The following is a 13,441-nucleotide window of genomic DNA, read 5'->3' on the forward strand; positions in this document are numbered from 1 at the left end:
CCATTGACACACATCTCTATTAACGTACATTTTGTATTTGAAATATTTCACTTCATGCAGCGTTTTTTTTTTTTTTTAAATCAAAAAGTACCAACATTTCTTCTGTATAAATCTTATTCTCTTTGCGAAATAAACCATGACAACACCTAATAGCCTCCACTTTCATACAACACTGCGTCTTATTCACGAACGCGCTGGCAGAATGATATAAATCAACTGGGACACATTAGAGCAGGGAGCCTATTTTCCCTAATGGATAGCGTCCGCTGCAGCTCGAATACAATATGACCTCTTATATCTATGGATATAATCTTTAGAGTATGGATTTGGTCGCCACATGTGCATTCTGACACGAATATGTGTAGCAGATAAGATAGCAGGATTAGATGTGAAGAAATATTTGATGAAGTCGTGGTTCGATGTTGTCGTAAAGCACCGACAAAAAAAACCATCATTTTTCAAAATTACGGAGTCGGAGGGAAAATGGCAGACTCCGGCTCCGACTCCGGAAAGTTTATAGCATTCGGCTCCAACTTAATTATCCCATAATTAGTTTGATTTTGACTCCGCAAGCACTGGTAGAGTTGCGGGCATTGAGGGAGAAAAACCAACTCCGACTCCGAGTCTTTGAATTTTTAACCATCGACTCCCGATTCGACTCCAACTCCATTTCTTAAAATCAGTCCGACTCTAACTCTATTTCCTCCAACTCCATTTCCCGAAAATCAGTCCGACTACAACTCTTGAACTGCAAATCCGATTCCAGAAATTTTAGAGCTTTCGACTCCGACTCTTATACTTCAAAATTAATTCGAATCCCGCTCCTCAAGCACTGGCAGAGTTGCGGAATTTAGAGGAAAATGACTCATCTCTCCTCCGACTCTTGGAATTTTTAACCTTCGCCTCCTGACTCCGACTCATTTTCCCCAAAATCAGTACGATTCCGACTCTTCGACTCCGAAGCCCTGGCATTTTCTACGGAAATGAAATGAATGAATGAATCTGATGAAAATGAATTAAGCGTTAAAATATTGTAATAAAAATATCGTCTGAAATAAATGGAATTTTTGCTGGGACAAAAATCAGAAATATTGTCAAACTAATTTGTGCAAAGAAATTTAACGAATCAGTTTTCTTGACACACTAATTTAAAATCGTTCATTGGCACAACCGTTGGGCTTGAAACGTATCCTGAACACTCCTTCAAGTTGTGAAAACAAATGCCAAAAAGTAATAATAACAATCGTTCCCCAAAATTCCTCCAATGTTCCCCTCCGACTCCACTGCCCTAGCATTTTCTACGCAAGTTATATGAAAAAAATGGGATAAACGTTAAAATATTGCAATGAAAACATCATATGAAATAAATGGAATGTTTGCTGGTACAAATATCTGAATTGTTGTCAAACTAGTTTGCGCAACAAAATTTCACTTATCAGTCAAATACTTTTTCTTGACACATTAATCTAAAATCGTTCATTGACACAATCATTGGGTTCGAAACGTATCCTAAACAATACTTCTATACGTGACACCAAATGACAAAAACAATAATATTAAATCGCAAACTATAGATAAAATTAGGGTAAAGGTGAATAATGACGATTAGTAGGCATTCTTGGTCACCCAACTATCTTTAAAACAAGGTTGCGGAGCCCGACCAAAAACGACCGTCATATAACGTAATTTAGAAAACATATGCAAATACTTGTTAATAACAAGAAATAATATTTTTTTTTACAATCTTTTATGTGACCAAGAATTTAATAGTCTAAACAATGAGCTAACCCGCTTTTTTTTTTTTTTTTAATTTAAAGCTAATGATTTTGAATTGCTCATATAAATCATTTCTATTCTGAAAACGGGAATTCAGTTTTATATGGAAATTTAGTGGTGAATTATTAATAGTCCATAAATAACTCTTTTTATATTATTTGAATGAATTATACATAGATTAACCACAGATGAAACCATGAGACACTTGCATCCTCAAACTTCATTCAAATCCCCCTGTCACACAATTTGATTAGAAAAATAAATTACTTATTTTTTTTATACGGTGCGATCTCTCTTTTGCAGTGTCTTTTGCAGTGACGAAATCTGTACCTGACGGATTAAACGATTATTATTTCTAGAACAAGTGCAACAGTATTGCTCTATATTCTACGCAATAAGCTGAGAAATATGCGCAGCAAAAAGCGCAGTAGTTTCCAAACATTCAAGTAAGTCCAAGTAGACGTATTTCTCGTAAGTTGTTTTATGCAGCATTGAAAACTTATTTTTCTTATGATAATTTTTTTCAGCAGTTTTATTTATTTATTTATTATTTATTATTATTTTTTTGCCGTTATTCCTATTGTTATTTACCTCTCTTTAGTGAAATTTATTAATGATATATGTACTGATCAATGTCCTTTTTTTTAGCGGGAAATGTGAGTTTTTCATTGTCATTTTATTGTAATATACCAATTGAATACACTAAATAAATTCCGAAATGTTTCTGATTATTTCTGGGGAACGTTTCAGGATTTCACAGGCTTTCACCAATTTCCTGTAAAAATTAAGTTTTTTGTAAAAACGTTACCAGATTTCTTACAAGTTGCACGAGCGCAGGCTTCCCACTGTTGTGAAATATATTTTTAGCTACCAGTTTAAAAATTGACTGAGTGTACTTATTAAGTATATTGGTTGTAGACCGATAACGGTTCGCTCCGGTTGACTAAGCCCCCGCTGAGAGCGAAAAGGTCCATGGATTCCTCTTCGTTACAGGCTGGTGAGATGCTTATTACTTACCAGCAATTCTGTCTTAAATTGGGCCGCGGTTGAGATTTAAACTATCGTGAGGATTCAGGAAGATGTTCAACTGTTACTTAAAACCCACCTAATGATTTCTCTGACCGTTCCAGAAGCATGACTGGCTTTAACTTGGGAGATTTCTGTATTATTTAGGGATAGATATAGGATTCAAGGATAATTTCAGGAAGGATACTGAATTTTAGTGGAAAACGTATCTGTTTTTTGCAAGACAGGTTACTGACAAAAATTGGGCCCTTTAACCGCTTATTATTTTCCAGGAATGTTTCTGAACTGTCTTTACAGTTTAGCGTCAATAGTAATTTTTGTTCATTTTCCCCTGAAAAAAATTGTAACTGGAGTTGGGTAACGGCACCAGTAACAGACAAGGGTCCAGTGACAGTCATAAGTTTGGATTTAAATACTAAGAATTTTAGGCAGGTTTAAATTGAAGTTGCTGTGGCATATGAATATGGTACAGTCATAGAAAAAAAAGAAACACTTTTAATTATTCGGCCATTATACATGCTAGAAAGGAAAGAAAGGTGTCATACGACTTGGTTTAAAGTTTTCTCTAAAACTATGTAGGTAAAATTTTGATAAGGGACCATATACAAAGTAAAATGAGCACCAACTCTTGATTTTCAAATAGGAACCCCTATTTTTTGCTATATAATTATGTTTAGATAGCAAAATACAGCCAGGGTACGAAATTTCACTGCATTCTGTGCAGTAATACAGGAGTTATTAACGAAAAACGTTTTAGAAACCGTCACCGCATTGAAAACGCTTCTTTTAAGGTCACGGCTTATCAAGTAACGGAGTGTAAACAAAGAAAAGATCGAGATTATCCAGCTCAATTCATGATTTTTTGAAGTTCCCTTTTTTTCCGTAATTCGATACTTTTTGGCCGATAATGCTCCGCCAAAAAGCGATTTACAGTCGAAAACTTTTTTTTTTTGAAAAAAAAAGTTAAAATATTTACTGATTTTTGTCTATCTGGATTAACCTAAGAAAAATGGATGGGGTTTGACTGGTCCATCGTCTAGATCATTGTTTAGTAAATTGAATAATGACAAATAAAAAGTAACGGAACTTTTTGCCTTTTATAATATGAAATTATTGGATAGCTTATATAATCATTCAGCAAATTAGCCTCATACAAATATAAATATCCAACCTTATACCTAGAATCATGATGTGAATATTTTTTGATAAATGTATTGCACCTATGTTACAGGTTCTTTTTCGAATGAATAGAAAGTCTTTTGATGTAAAATGGAATTGCGCGTTTTTAGTTTCGCAGAACATCGGCAGAAGTTTAGGCCATCGCACACAAATATATAAAAAATATAGCGCACAACGTGGGAAGACGCAGCATTAAATAGATTGGAGACTCGAGCGAAGCAAGGTCATTTATTCCGTGAAAATTTGCTCTAAATACATGAAATGAACGAAGTATCGATCTAAAAAATGAAACGGAAACAGGAGAATATAAATACCCGTTAAATGAGCAAACCGTTCATACTCGAACTTTATTTGGAAAAAATTTGGTTACTTGAAGTAACACAGTGGACATACACAGTAATTGTTTTAGCGGCTTTTATGTAATTAAAAAAAAAGAGAATTTGTTTCAAATCCAAATTTGATGCGGAAGATCATAATGTAGTATTATTCAAAAAGCATAACACGATTGGCGGTTTTGGTTAAACTTGTAATGGCTCTCAAAAGCATTCGAGGAAAGTAATTTCCCAATGCTGTTTCTAGCAACGAGATTCGAGATGGTTCAACCCGAAATTTAAAAAGAGAAATATTATTTTAGCTTAAACTAAGGTGAACCGAAATCAGACTTCTTGTCATTTCTCCGATTTTGTAACTTTGCACATGCAAACAAAGCTTAACATTTTTTTATTTTGTTTCGCGCACTATATACCTGCAAACGAACATTTTCTACAGTATCAGGCATTAGGCTCGCGCACCTACAGCAATACTACACGCAGCATACCCTAGAGCTCCTTGAAAAGGACAGGCTGACTTATCCGACATTTTGGTTCCAAGACAAAATTGGATCCAACCTCGTTTCTAGTATTTATAAATACGTTATAATATTCGCTGGTTGCTATGTCGTAAAGCAATTGATGATAAGTTGAGTAAAATGTCACTTAAGGTCTAGAAAGATTACTTAGTTCACAAATTCAAAAAAAAAAAAAAAACATATCAAGAAATGTTTACTGTAATAAACCTCATTTTGTCACCTTATTTGTTTTTAATTTGTATAAATTAAATAGATAAATATAAATCTTCATCTACAGAATAAAATAATCAAACATCAATCAGGCAACACATCTAAAGCTTTCACACCACTTTTCTGAAATGAGACTTTTGCACAAATACTATTTTTTTCGCCAGACAATTTTGGAACCAAAATGTCGGATAAGTCAGCTCCCCTTATATAGCCCCCTTATATAGGAGCCTTAGCATACCCGAGAGGCGGGTTTATCTATCCAGAGGCTATAATTTCGTCCTTGCTGTGGATTTCTCAGACTGGAATCGGAAATAATCGTGCGGGATGCAGAAGTCACCTCATTGAAGTTGAGAGCGCGAATTAACTGGTAGGTTAAGTAAATTTATCTGCTGTATGTGTACGGCATCTCACTGGTGAGATAAATTTTCTTCATCCACCAGTTTTTAGGCACTCTCAGCTTCAATGACATGACACCTGCTTCATTCTGTTAAACCTCGTTCAAGGCTGTTGTGCTCATCATTAGGACCCACAGCAGCCATTGAATGGCATAACCAGACCGCATTTAATATCGCAGTGAAGACGCGGTCCACATTCAGCGATCGAATCTGGTCCATGCGGCCCGTTGTTTGCTTAAAGAATAAGATCAGAAAGTAGAATTATAGTACCAGTGTCATAAAGGTGGAGCCGAATGTTCAGATATTGGATTCTGAAAAACATGCATTTAATAAGATAGGCATCTAGTAGTTGATAATAATTTATTATAACTCTTTTTTTTCTCGATATTTTTCCATGTTATTCAAAAAAGAAAATAATTTGAAATTTTATCTTTGTCTTGGGAGAATGATTTTAATGTGAAATACACGTACAATGACCGAGAAAGTAAGTATAAAAATAAGTATTTACATTATAATTAAGAATAGATAAAAACTCAACTTAATCTAACACGCAAATTAATGTTTTGTTAAATTTTTGACGAAGTCAAAAAAAAAAAAAAAGTTCACAATTAGCCACAACTACTATTTTTGTGCACAATACTACTCAAAGCACGCGGCCTACTACTGCGACTGACATTTCCTCTCCTAGATCTTAACACATTGAAAATTATTCAAACACTTTACAAAATAATAATAATAATAATAATAATAATATTAATAATTCCTAAAAACCAGTACTAATTTTATCTAAGAGCAAATGTTACCTATTGACCCATCTGATACTGTTAAAGGCAAAACTTCACACTGTCGGCTATTTTTCGAGGAAAAATCCTGATTTAGACAAGGCAATAATTTTTCCTTTTAGCAAATTATCACCGGGAAGGGTCATTAATTCTACACTACTTGTGCAACATGACTAGCAAGACAATGAGGTTTTATTGTATGTTTCTGTGAAAAAGTTGTGCATGTTAATTTTTTTTTCTGAGTTATTGTTTTAAAAAAGAAAATGGCTAAACGCAAAAAAAAAAAAAAAAAAAAAAAAACAGAAGTATTTTAAGTGTAGCTTTTAATTTTAAAAGTTCTGTAAAATATTATTTTATTGGACAATGCAGTAGTGTTTCGCATTATTTACACATTGTCGTTTTAGCGATATCCATAAAAAACTGACGGCTGCAGTATTATGTTGTTCTTCTGCAGAGACAGCGAATAAATTTATGCATTTAAAAAATTCATAGACGTTACTCTAATGTAGAAAGACCACGTTATAATTGGTTTGCTTATTTTGTTGAACAATTTTTTTCTTTTTTTACGAAGAAATCAACTTTCATAATTTCTGTTTTAAAAAAGTATACGGTCCCCTAAAGTGGGGAAAAATGAATTTTTAAGCATATCGCAAAAACTACCGAATATTTTGAGCTCAAATTTTTGATTCCCACATAAAAGCTCTTCTAGATTGTTTTTCTGTTAAAATTTAATATGGTTTCAGATCATATTTTTTTCAAAAAATATTAAAATAATTCATAAAAAACTGAAATTTCATTTTAGGTGTTGTAAATTTTATTTTTATTATTGGGTCGATTCATATTTTGATATAAAAAAATCTTTGCCGTGCCTAATCTAGTTTTTGTGTTATGAGTAAAAATATCAAAATACGTTTTAACATTACGAGAGGGATTTTTCAAAACTCGATTCAGAAGTAACGGCTGGATCGAATTAAACAAAAGTTTGTATGCAAAGTTAAAAAATGATGCTGATTACAAATATGTGATAAAAAAAAGGGGGTTCTCACTGAAAAATTTAAAGTTGATGCTCGTTTTAATATGAAGACGACTCCTTAACAACAATTTTTTAACATACTTATGTAGAACTTTTTATTCCTGAAACAATAACACCTTACACGTGTCTCTAGTGTCAATAGTCTTTGAATACGATCGCGTGTTTCGTTTTTTTTTCTATGACTGTACAACCATCTCGTGTTATCTAGTGAATTTTATGAGCCAGTTGGTACTTACAAGGCAGTGGTGGAAGGTTATGAACAGCTACGACGAGATCAGCTGGTGTTTCATGTTCATTTGAATTTAATAAGGCTTTTATAGTTCTAAAAATAAAGAACTTTTGCATATTTTAAAGATCAAAAGGGAAAATTATAGCCATTACTTACCCTTTCTTCATTCTATCTGTTACTGGCTATCATCAGAATTTTCGGTGTCTCTTACTGGAGGGTCACACCTCTTTTCAAAATTGAGCAAGTAAAACTAGAATTAACTAATTCAGGGGATCCAGAAACTGCCAAACGTTAAATGAGATGTACTTGCATGAAAGAGAAATTGTTTGAAAAATCTAAATGCATTAAAAGACTCAGAAAATAGAGTTAACCCGAGAGCGATGTTTTAAGCATGTCTGTTACTGGTGGCCGTCACCCTATTTACTTTTAATTATGTTACTTTGAAAACGGAAAGTACTTATATGCGTGTTGCTGTGCTTAGAGTTAGAAGAATTTCCATTGATGAATTACAAAGTTACGATTCCATGAAAACGGTCATGTTGAGCTAAAAATAAGAATGCTTCGTAGTTGATAAAGAATTAACGAGCGCTTTCTTTAGAACTTTAGTTCAGTTACCTCTATAGCGAATCAGGTAATTTACATTTTCGAAGAAATTTCTTTTCACTACTAGACGTCAAACAGAAGTTGTGAATAAGGACATTAGCTTATTTCGCGATGCATTGCAGTGAAATTTTCATTATTTCTTAATCGGGCACATTTCATTGAAAGACAAGCTATTGTGGAAAAAATTCGTAAATCTTGTGTATTAACTTATTTATTCTGCTCTTATAGTTCATCAAATGATTTTTTTAGGAAATTCTTCTAAGTATTGCAGTGAAAACATATGACAATCAAGCTGTCACATTTTTTCCTCCTTTTATAGAAATAAAAGAAGCAATGGTTTTAGTTCAAGTATGTTTGCTCTGGTTTATCTTCGCTGGAGCAAGTTCTGAAAGTGAGCTAAGTTTTTTAGTTTATTAACGATTCTTGCTTTAGTTTTTACTTAAACCTATTTTTATTTCATGTATTGCTTTTTCAATTGAAATTCTTACTGTTATTCTGTTGCAGAACAATCGAATGAACTATTTTTATTGGCGAAGAAGACACTTGTAATCACCATATTAAATTGAGGCTGTGAGAAGCAAAGGGGTGTAAGTGGATATTTTCAAGTTTTAAGTAAAACGCGTATAAAGATAACGTCCTAGGCTTTCATTTTTTTTTCTAAATCATGCTGCACTGAAGCGCCGACCAGGGCTACTAGTACTATCTCTTTCCCCAAGACAGACAGGGGGTTACCCTACTATTTGTACTGATTATATCTAAATTTTTAATTTTACTTTGCTTCTCACTTCCTCAATCGTTCTTGTAAACAACCCAATACATACAATAGCATATTGAAAAATATTGCCTCAAATGTATTTCCATCGCTTAAAATATCGCATACACAAAAGTGACCTTATATTTCAGGACTTTGAAACTTCATTTTCCAATAGTTGTGTTCAAAAATCTGGTATTTATTTTACAGGTTTTCTTTTCTGATACCTTGCAACCGTTTTGAGTACTTTGGGTTCCTTTAATCATTCCTTCGGTCTTTTGAATATACAGTCAACCATTAATCCATTAATTCGCAAGAAGTTCATTTAGATGTTTGAGAACTTCGAGTAAAGTGACATACTTAATATGAGTAACCCTCTCTTCTTTTTTTTTTTTTTTTTTTTTTTTTTAAGGAAAGTAGTTACGAAAATTGCAGTCAATAAAGGAAGAGCAATGGAAAAAAAATAAAAACATGCATTGAAATAATATTTTTTATATTTGGCAGTAAATTTTTGCCTTCAAAAAATAGTGGCAAAATTTCAATCTTCCCCATTCACGAGGCAAAGTCAAAAACACAACATTTTTCATATTAAATGTTTGCCATTCGATGATCAAAAATATTTTTCACCAAATGAATGAATACATAAACGAATGATTGAATAAATGAATAAGTAATCTTTATCTTTATCTTTACTAATAATAAAGGTGAAAGTCTATATGTCTGGATCTCTGTATGCCTGAATGTCTGTTACACGTATAGCGCCAGGGGCGGCATTTCAGCCTTTAATTTGGGGGGTCGAGTTTCGTAAATATGTATTACCACAGTGCGGTAACAAACACACATTAGCTAACAGGAAATGGTCATAAAATCGGTTTAATATGAATAAAAATTAGTGCTTAGAAGCAATTAAAATTTTGATTCATTTTCTAATACGTTATCATACAAAACATCTCGATACTGAAGTTTTTATACCTTTTGGAAAAGTTTTAATGGATGTTTTTTGGAATTCAGAAGAGCAGGGAATCGTCTTACTATCAGTGCCCAGTGTCGTGCTGTTTTGCCAGTACAGCTAAATAGAAAAGGTTTTTTCTTTCTTTTTTTTTCTTTTGCCCATTGTGCTTCGAAAATATTTCTCTAACCAAACAAAAATTTTTCTCTACCAGCTGAGCCGATTGGAATAGTTAAAAAATAATTGAAGTAACAAAGTTATGTATGAAAACACTTTTTATGTCTTGCTCTTCAAAATCACACAGGCAACTTCAAAAATTGCGAGGAGCTTAATTTTTCATCATTGAATAATCTAGTCTCGTCGGCGCTCTCAGCTTCAATGAGATGTCATCTACCACCAGCTCTGTTATTCCCTATTCCAGGCTGAAGAGTCCACAACAAGGACGGAACTGCAATCTCTAGATGTGATAACCGGTTTTTAGGTATATTGCCTGTAATTTTTCTTGCCAAGTGCTAAAAATTTTACTCATAATTGAAACATTTTATTTTTCGTTTTCAAAAAATCTAATCCAGATAATATAGAGTCAACCATGCAGAAAAATAATTATCATCAAATCTTGTGTTAATTTTATTCGAAAAACAATCTATTACTTCATACAAAATATTAAAAAATCAGTGTTTGACTTCACATCATCATGTGGATTTTTCTTTTTTTAGCGCCTTTTTTAAATAGGCTCGGAGGAAAAATTTTTTTGAAAACGTTTCACCATTGATTGAAATATGCATCTATGTAAAATCTATTTTCAATTTCAATTGCAGATTGAACTATGGTAGTATGAACGCACAGATCAGTTGTAGATTGAAGTGTGGCTTGAATAGTCCGAAAATTAAGTGTGGTGGATTGAAGATGTTTCGATAGAGTAAAGCATTTTTAAAACACGTTCCGCAATAGAAACAAATTGAATAAAAATTCAAACAAAGTCACTTCGAGATTGCATAACTATAGAGCCCCATAAAGGGTATTTTGTCTTTTTTTATTCAATAAGCACATGCATTTTTAAGAAGTTTCTATGAAAGCAGATAATGCATTGAGCAGCTGAAAGCGATGAGCAAAAGAAAGCGATGAACTCATTAAATAAATATACACTTAAAAAATGAGCGTTAAAGTGAATGTAAAATATCAAGGAATTTTCCTGAGAAAACCATGCAGCCACACCACTTTGCACGAGCCTCTCATATTGGACATACCATCGTTACACTGGGCACACAAGTATGAAATATTTAGCCGTGAAAAGGCCGAAAAATATTTCGTGAATTTCTAAGTCATCATCCAAATAACGAAAAACACTTTTTCTAGTCTGGGAATGTGTCGAGTTTCAACAAATAGTTACTGAGAACCAGCGAGGTTTTTTTTTAATGAACATTGATTTCCGACTTACATAAATTGAATTCACCCATTTTCTATCATTCTGCTTAAAAAATTTGGGGGTGCGACCGCCCCCTCTTGACCCCCCCTATTTGCCGCCTCTGTATAGCGCCTAGACCGTTCGGCCGATTTTCATGAAATTTGGCACCGAGTTAGTTCGTAGCATTTCGAAGCTATTTTTCGGAAATTCCATTTTTCTATTCTAATTTTAAGATTATTTTACCGAGCAAATTATCATAACACGGACGAGTAAATTACCAAATTATCATCACGTGGAACCTTAACATGGGCGAGCAAATGAAAATAGCAAATTTACGAGAAATTCATCATCATCCATTATTTGTAAATGTACAGGCGAATCAAATGACCTTTTAATTTTCTACTACAAGCAAAGTCGTGCGGGTACCGTTAGTGATACAATAAACGAATAAATAAATGAATATACGAGAAAAGCTAAAGGAGCGGAGGAAATGAACAAAAGTAAGTAAACTAATTAAAAAACTAAGTGAGTTAATAAATTAAGGAATGTGTAAATGAATTACTTCATAAATAAATCTTTCAATTATTTTATAAACGAATAAATATTTAAGCGAAATGAACATTTTAACTTTGGCCCGCATGCATTTGACAAATTATAAAACATTTAAAATAAAAGTATGCCAAGTAATTCTCGCTAAAAGCTTTTTCGCGGAACCTCTACATCATTAGATCCCAGCTAACATTTAAAATGTTAATTACAAAAACTTCATCATTTTATAATAGCGAAACTTATTTTTGACAAACCACAAAATGTTATCTGCAATATGTGTATCACCTTTTGAAAAAGACGTGTATTATTTGTTATACAAGGTGTCCGAAAACTCCTTGATACATTTAAATAATCCATTAGAAAAATAACAGATTGTAATGATGTGGTTTGCTCCATAATACTTCACAGCTCATTTCATTAAACAGAAAGCAATACATTTCATTACCAGAGTTCAATGTGTGCACGAGCCACATCGAAACAGTACTCAAGTTCATCCCATGTCCACAAACGGTACACACACTGAACTCTCGTTGTTGTTGTTGCTTTTGTCGTATGCCAGCTAGACTGGCAATTCGGGTTGCGCGGCTTCACTTTTCCTACTGTACCGTAATTTGGTGTGAAGTCTGACTTCCACACTACACACATGCCATAAGAACCCGTTTATAGGGTAGGCAACCATTCATAACATAACAACACATTCACACAGAGAAAGAACAAGGAGAGGAGAGAGATAATACATCCATGTCCGAGCCGGGATTTGAACCCGGGACCTCCTCGTTGCAGTCAGACTTCTCTGATTACTACATAAGTAAGGCGGCCGGACTGAGCTTTGTTTTTGGCTGTTACTACTTGGCTGTTTTCACTGTTAACGCCTCACATGACGTTCATTTTCCTTACTGGGACGATACAGCGATTACCTATCATTACTTTCTTCCTTTTCTGGTTTTTCTGTTTTTTTTTTTTTTTTTTTTTTAATTTTTTTATCCCACGATTTATAAAAAAAAATCTTGAACCTGTGAAATGTCATGGCGCAAACCATTCGACAGTTTGTTGCTTTTCTATGAATTTTTTTAATGTGGCAAGGACTTATTTTACATCCTGTATATCTTGATTTTTGAGCTACATATTTTTTGATAGGCATCAACTACATGTTTAAGGACATACCAAAAATAGTGCTGGATCGGTTGCTCTACAAACTGAAAAATTTTGATCATTTTACTTTACCCCATATTTCCCAATGCATATAATTCTTTTAAAAAAAGATATATTCTTTAAAATATCGTTCTAAGCCTATTTTGTAAGCTGAAATAAACAATAGAGAAAAATGTAGAACACAGTACAATGTACAAAGAGAAAGGAAAAGGGCACAAGTGTAGACATTGCTTCATATTTATGCCTCAAATATGGGGTGATTATCTCTCTCTGCTGCAATTTCTATAAGGTTTAAGATATATCATTTAATGTGATATGCATTCAATTTTTCAGCCGAACAAACTATTGATGAACACCGAAATGAAGAGTTAGAGAGGTATTTCACCGAGCTGCTAGAAGATATGCGAAATCACGTGTTAAATGGATTATCAATGTTTGGCATCCCTGTATTAGATCCTTTCCGGATGGAAGAAAAATTGTTCCATGTCAATGTTCCGGAAGTGGATCTCAAAATGCGATTTCAGGTAACCACTGAACACTATATACTTGAACACA

General features: G+C 33.4%; 1 protein-coding gene across 1 annotated transcript in view; it reads right to left on the reverse strand.

Annotated features, from left to right (window-relative positions):
- Window positions 1–5,517: 5,517 nt before the first annotated feature.
- Window positions 5,518–13,441, reverse strand: part of LOC129228377 (uncharacterized) — a 71,534-nt gene continuing 63,610 nt past the window's right edge. The window contains exon 2 of the mRNA XM_054863054.1: window positions 5,518–5,667. Within this exon, the coding sequence (XP_054719029.1) occupies window positions 5,518–5,667 (150 nt within the window). The remainder of the gene's footprint in view (window positions 5,668–13,441) is intronic.

This window comes from Uloborus diversus, chromosome 8 (assembly GCF_026930045.1).
Source record: "Uloborus diversus isolate 005 chromosome 8, Udiv.v.3.1, whole genome shotgun sequence".
Lineage (NCBI taxonomy): Eukaryota > Metazoa > Arthropoda > Arachnida > Araneae > Uloboridae > Uloborus > Uloborus diversus.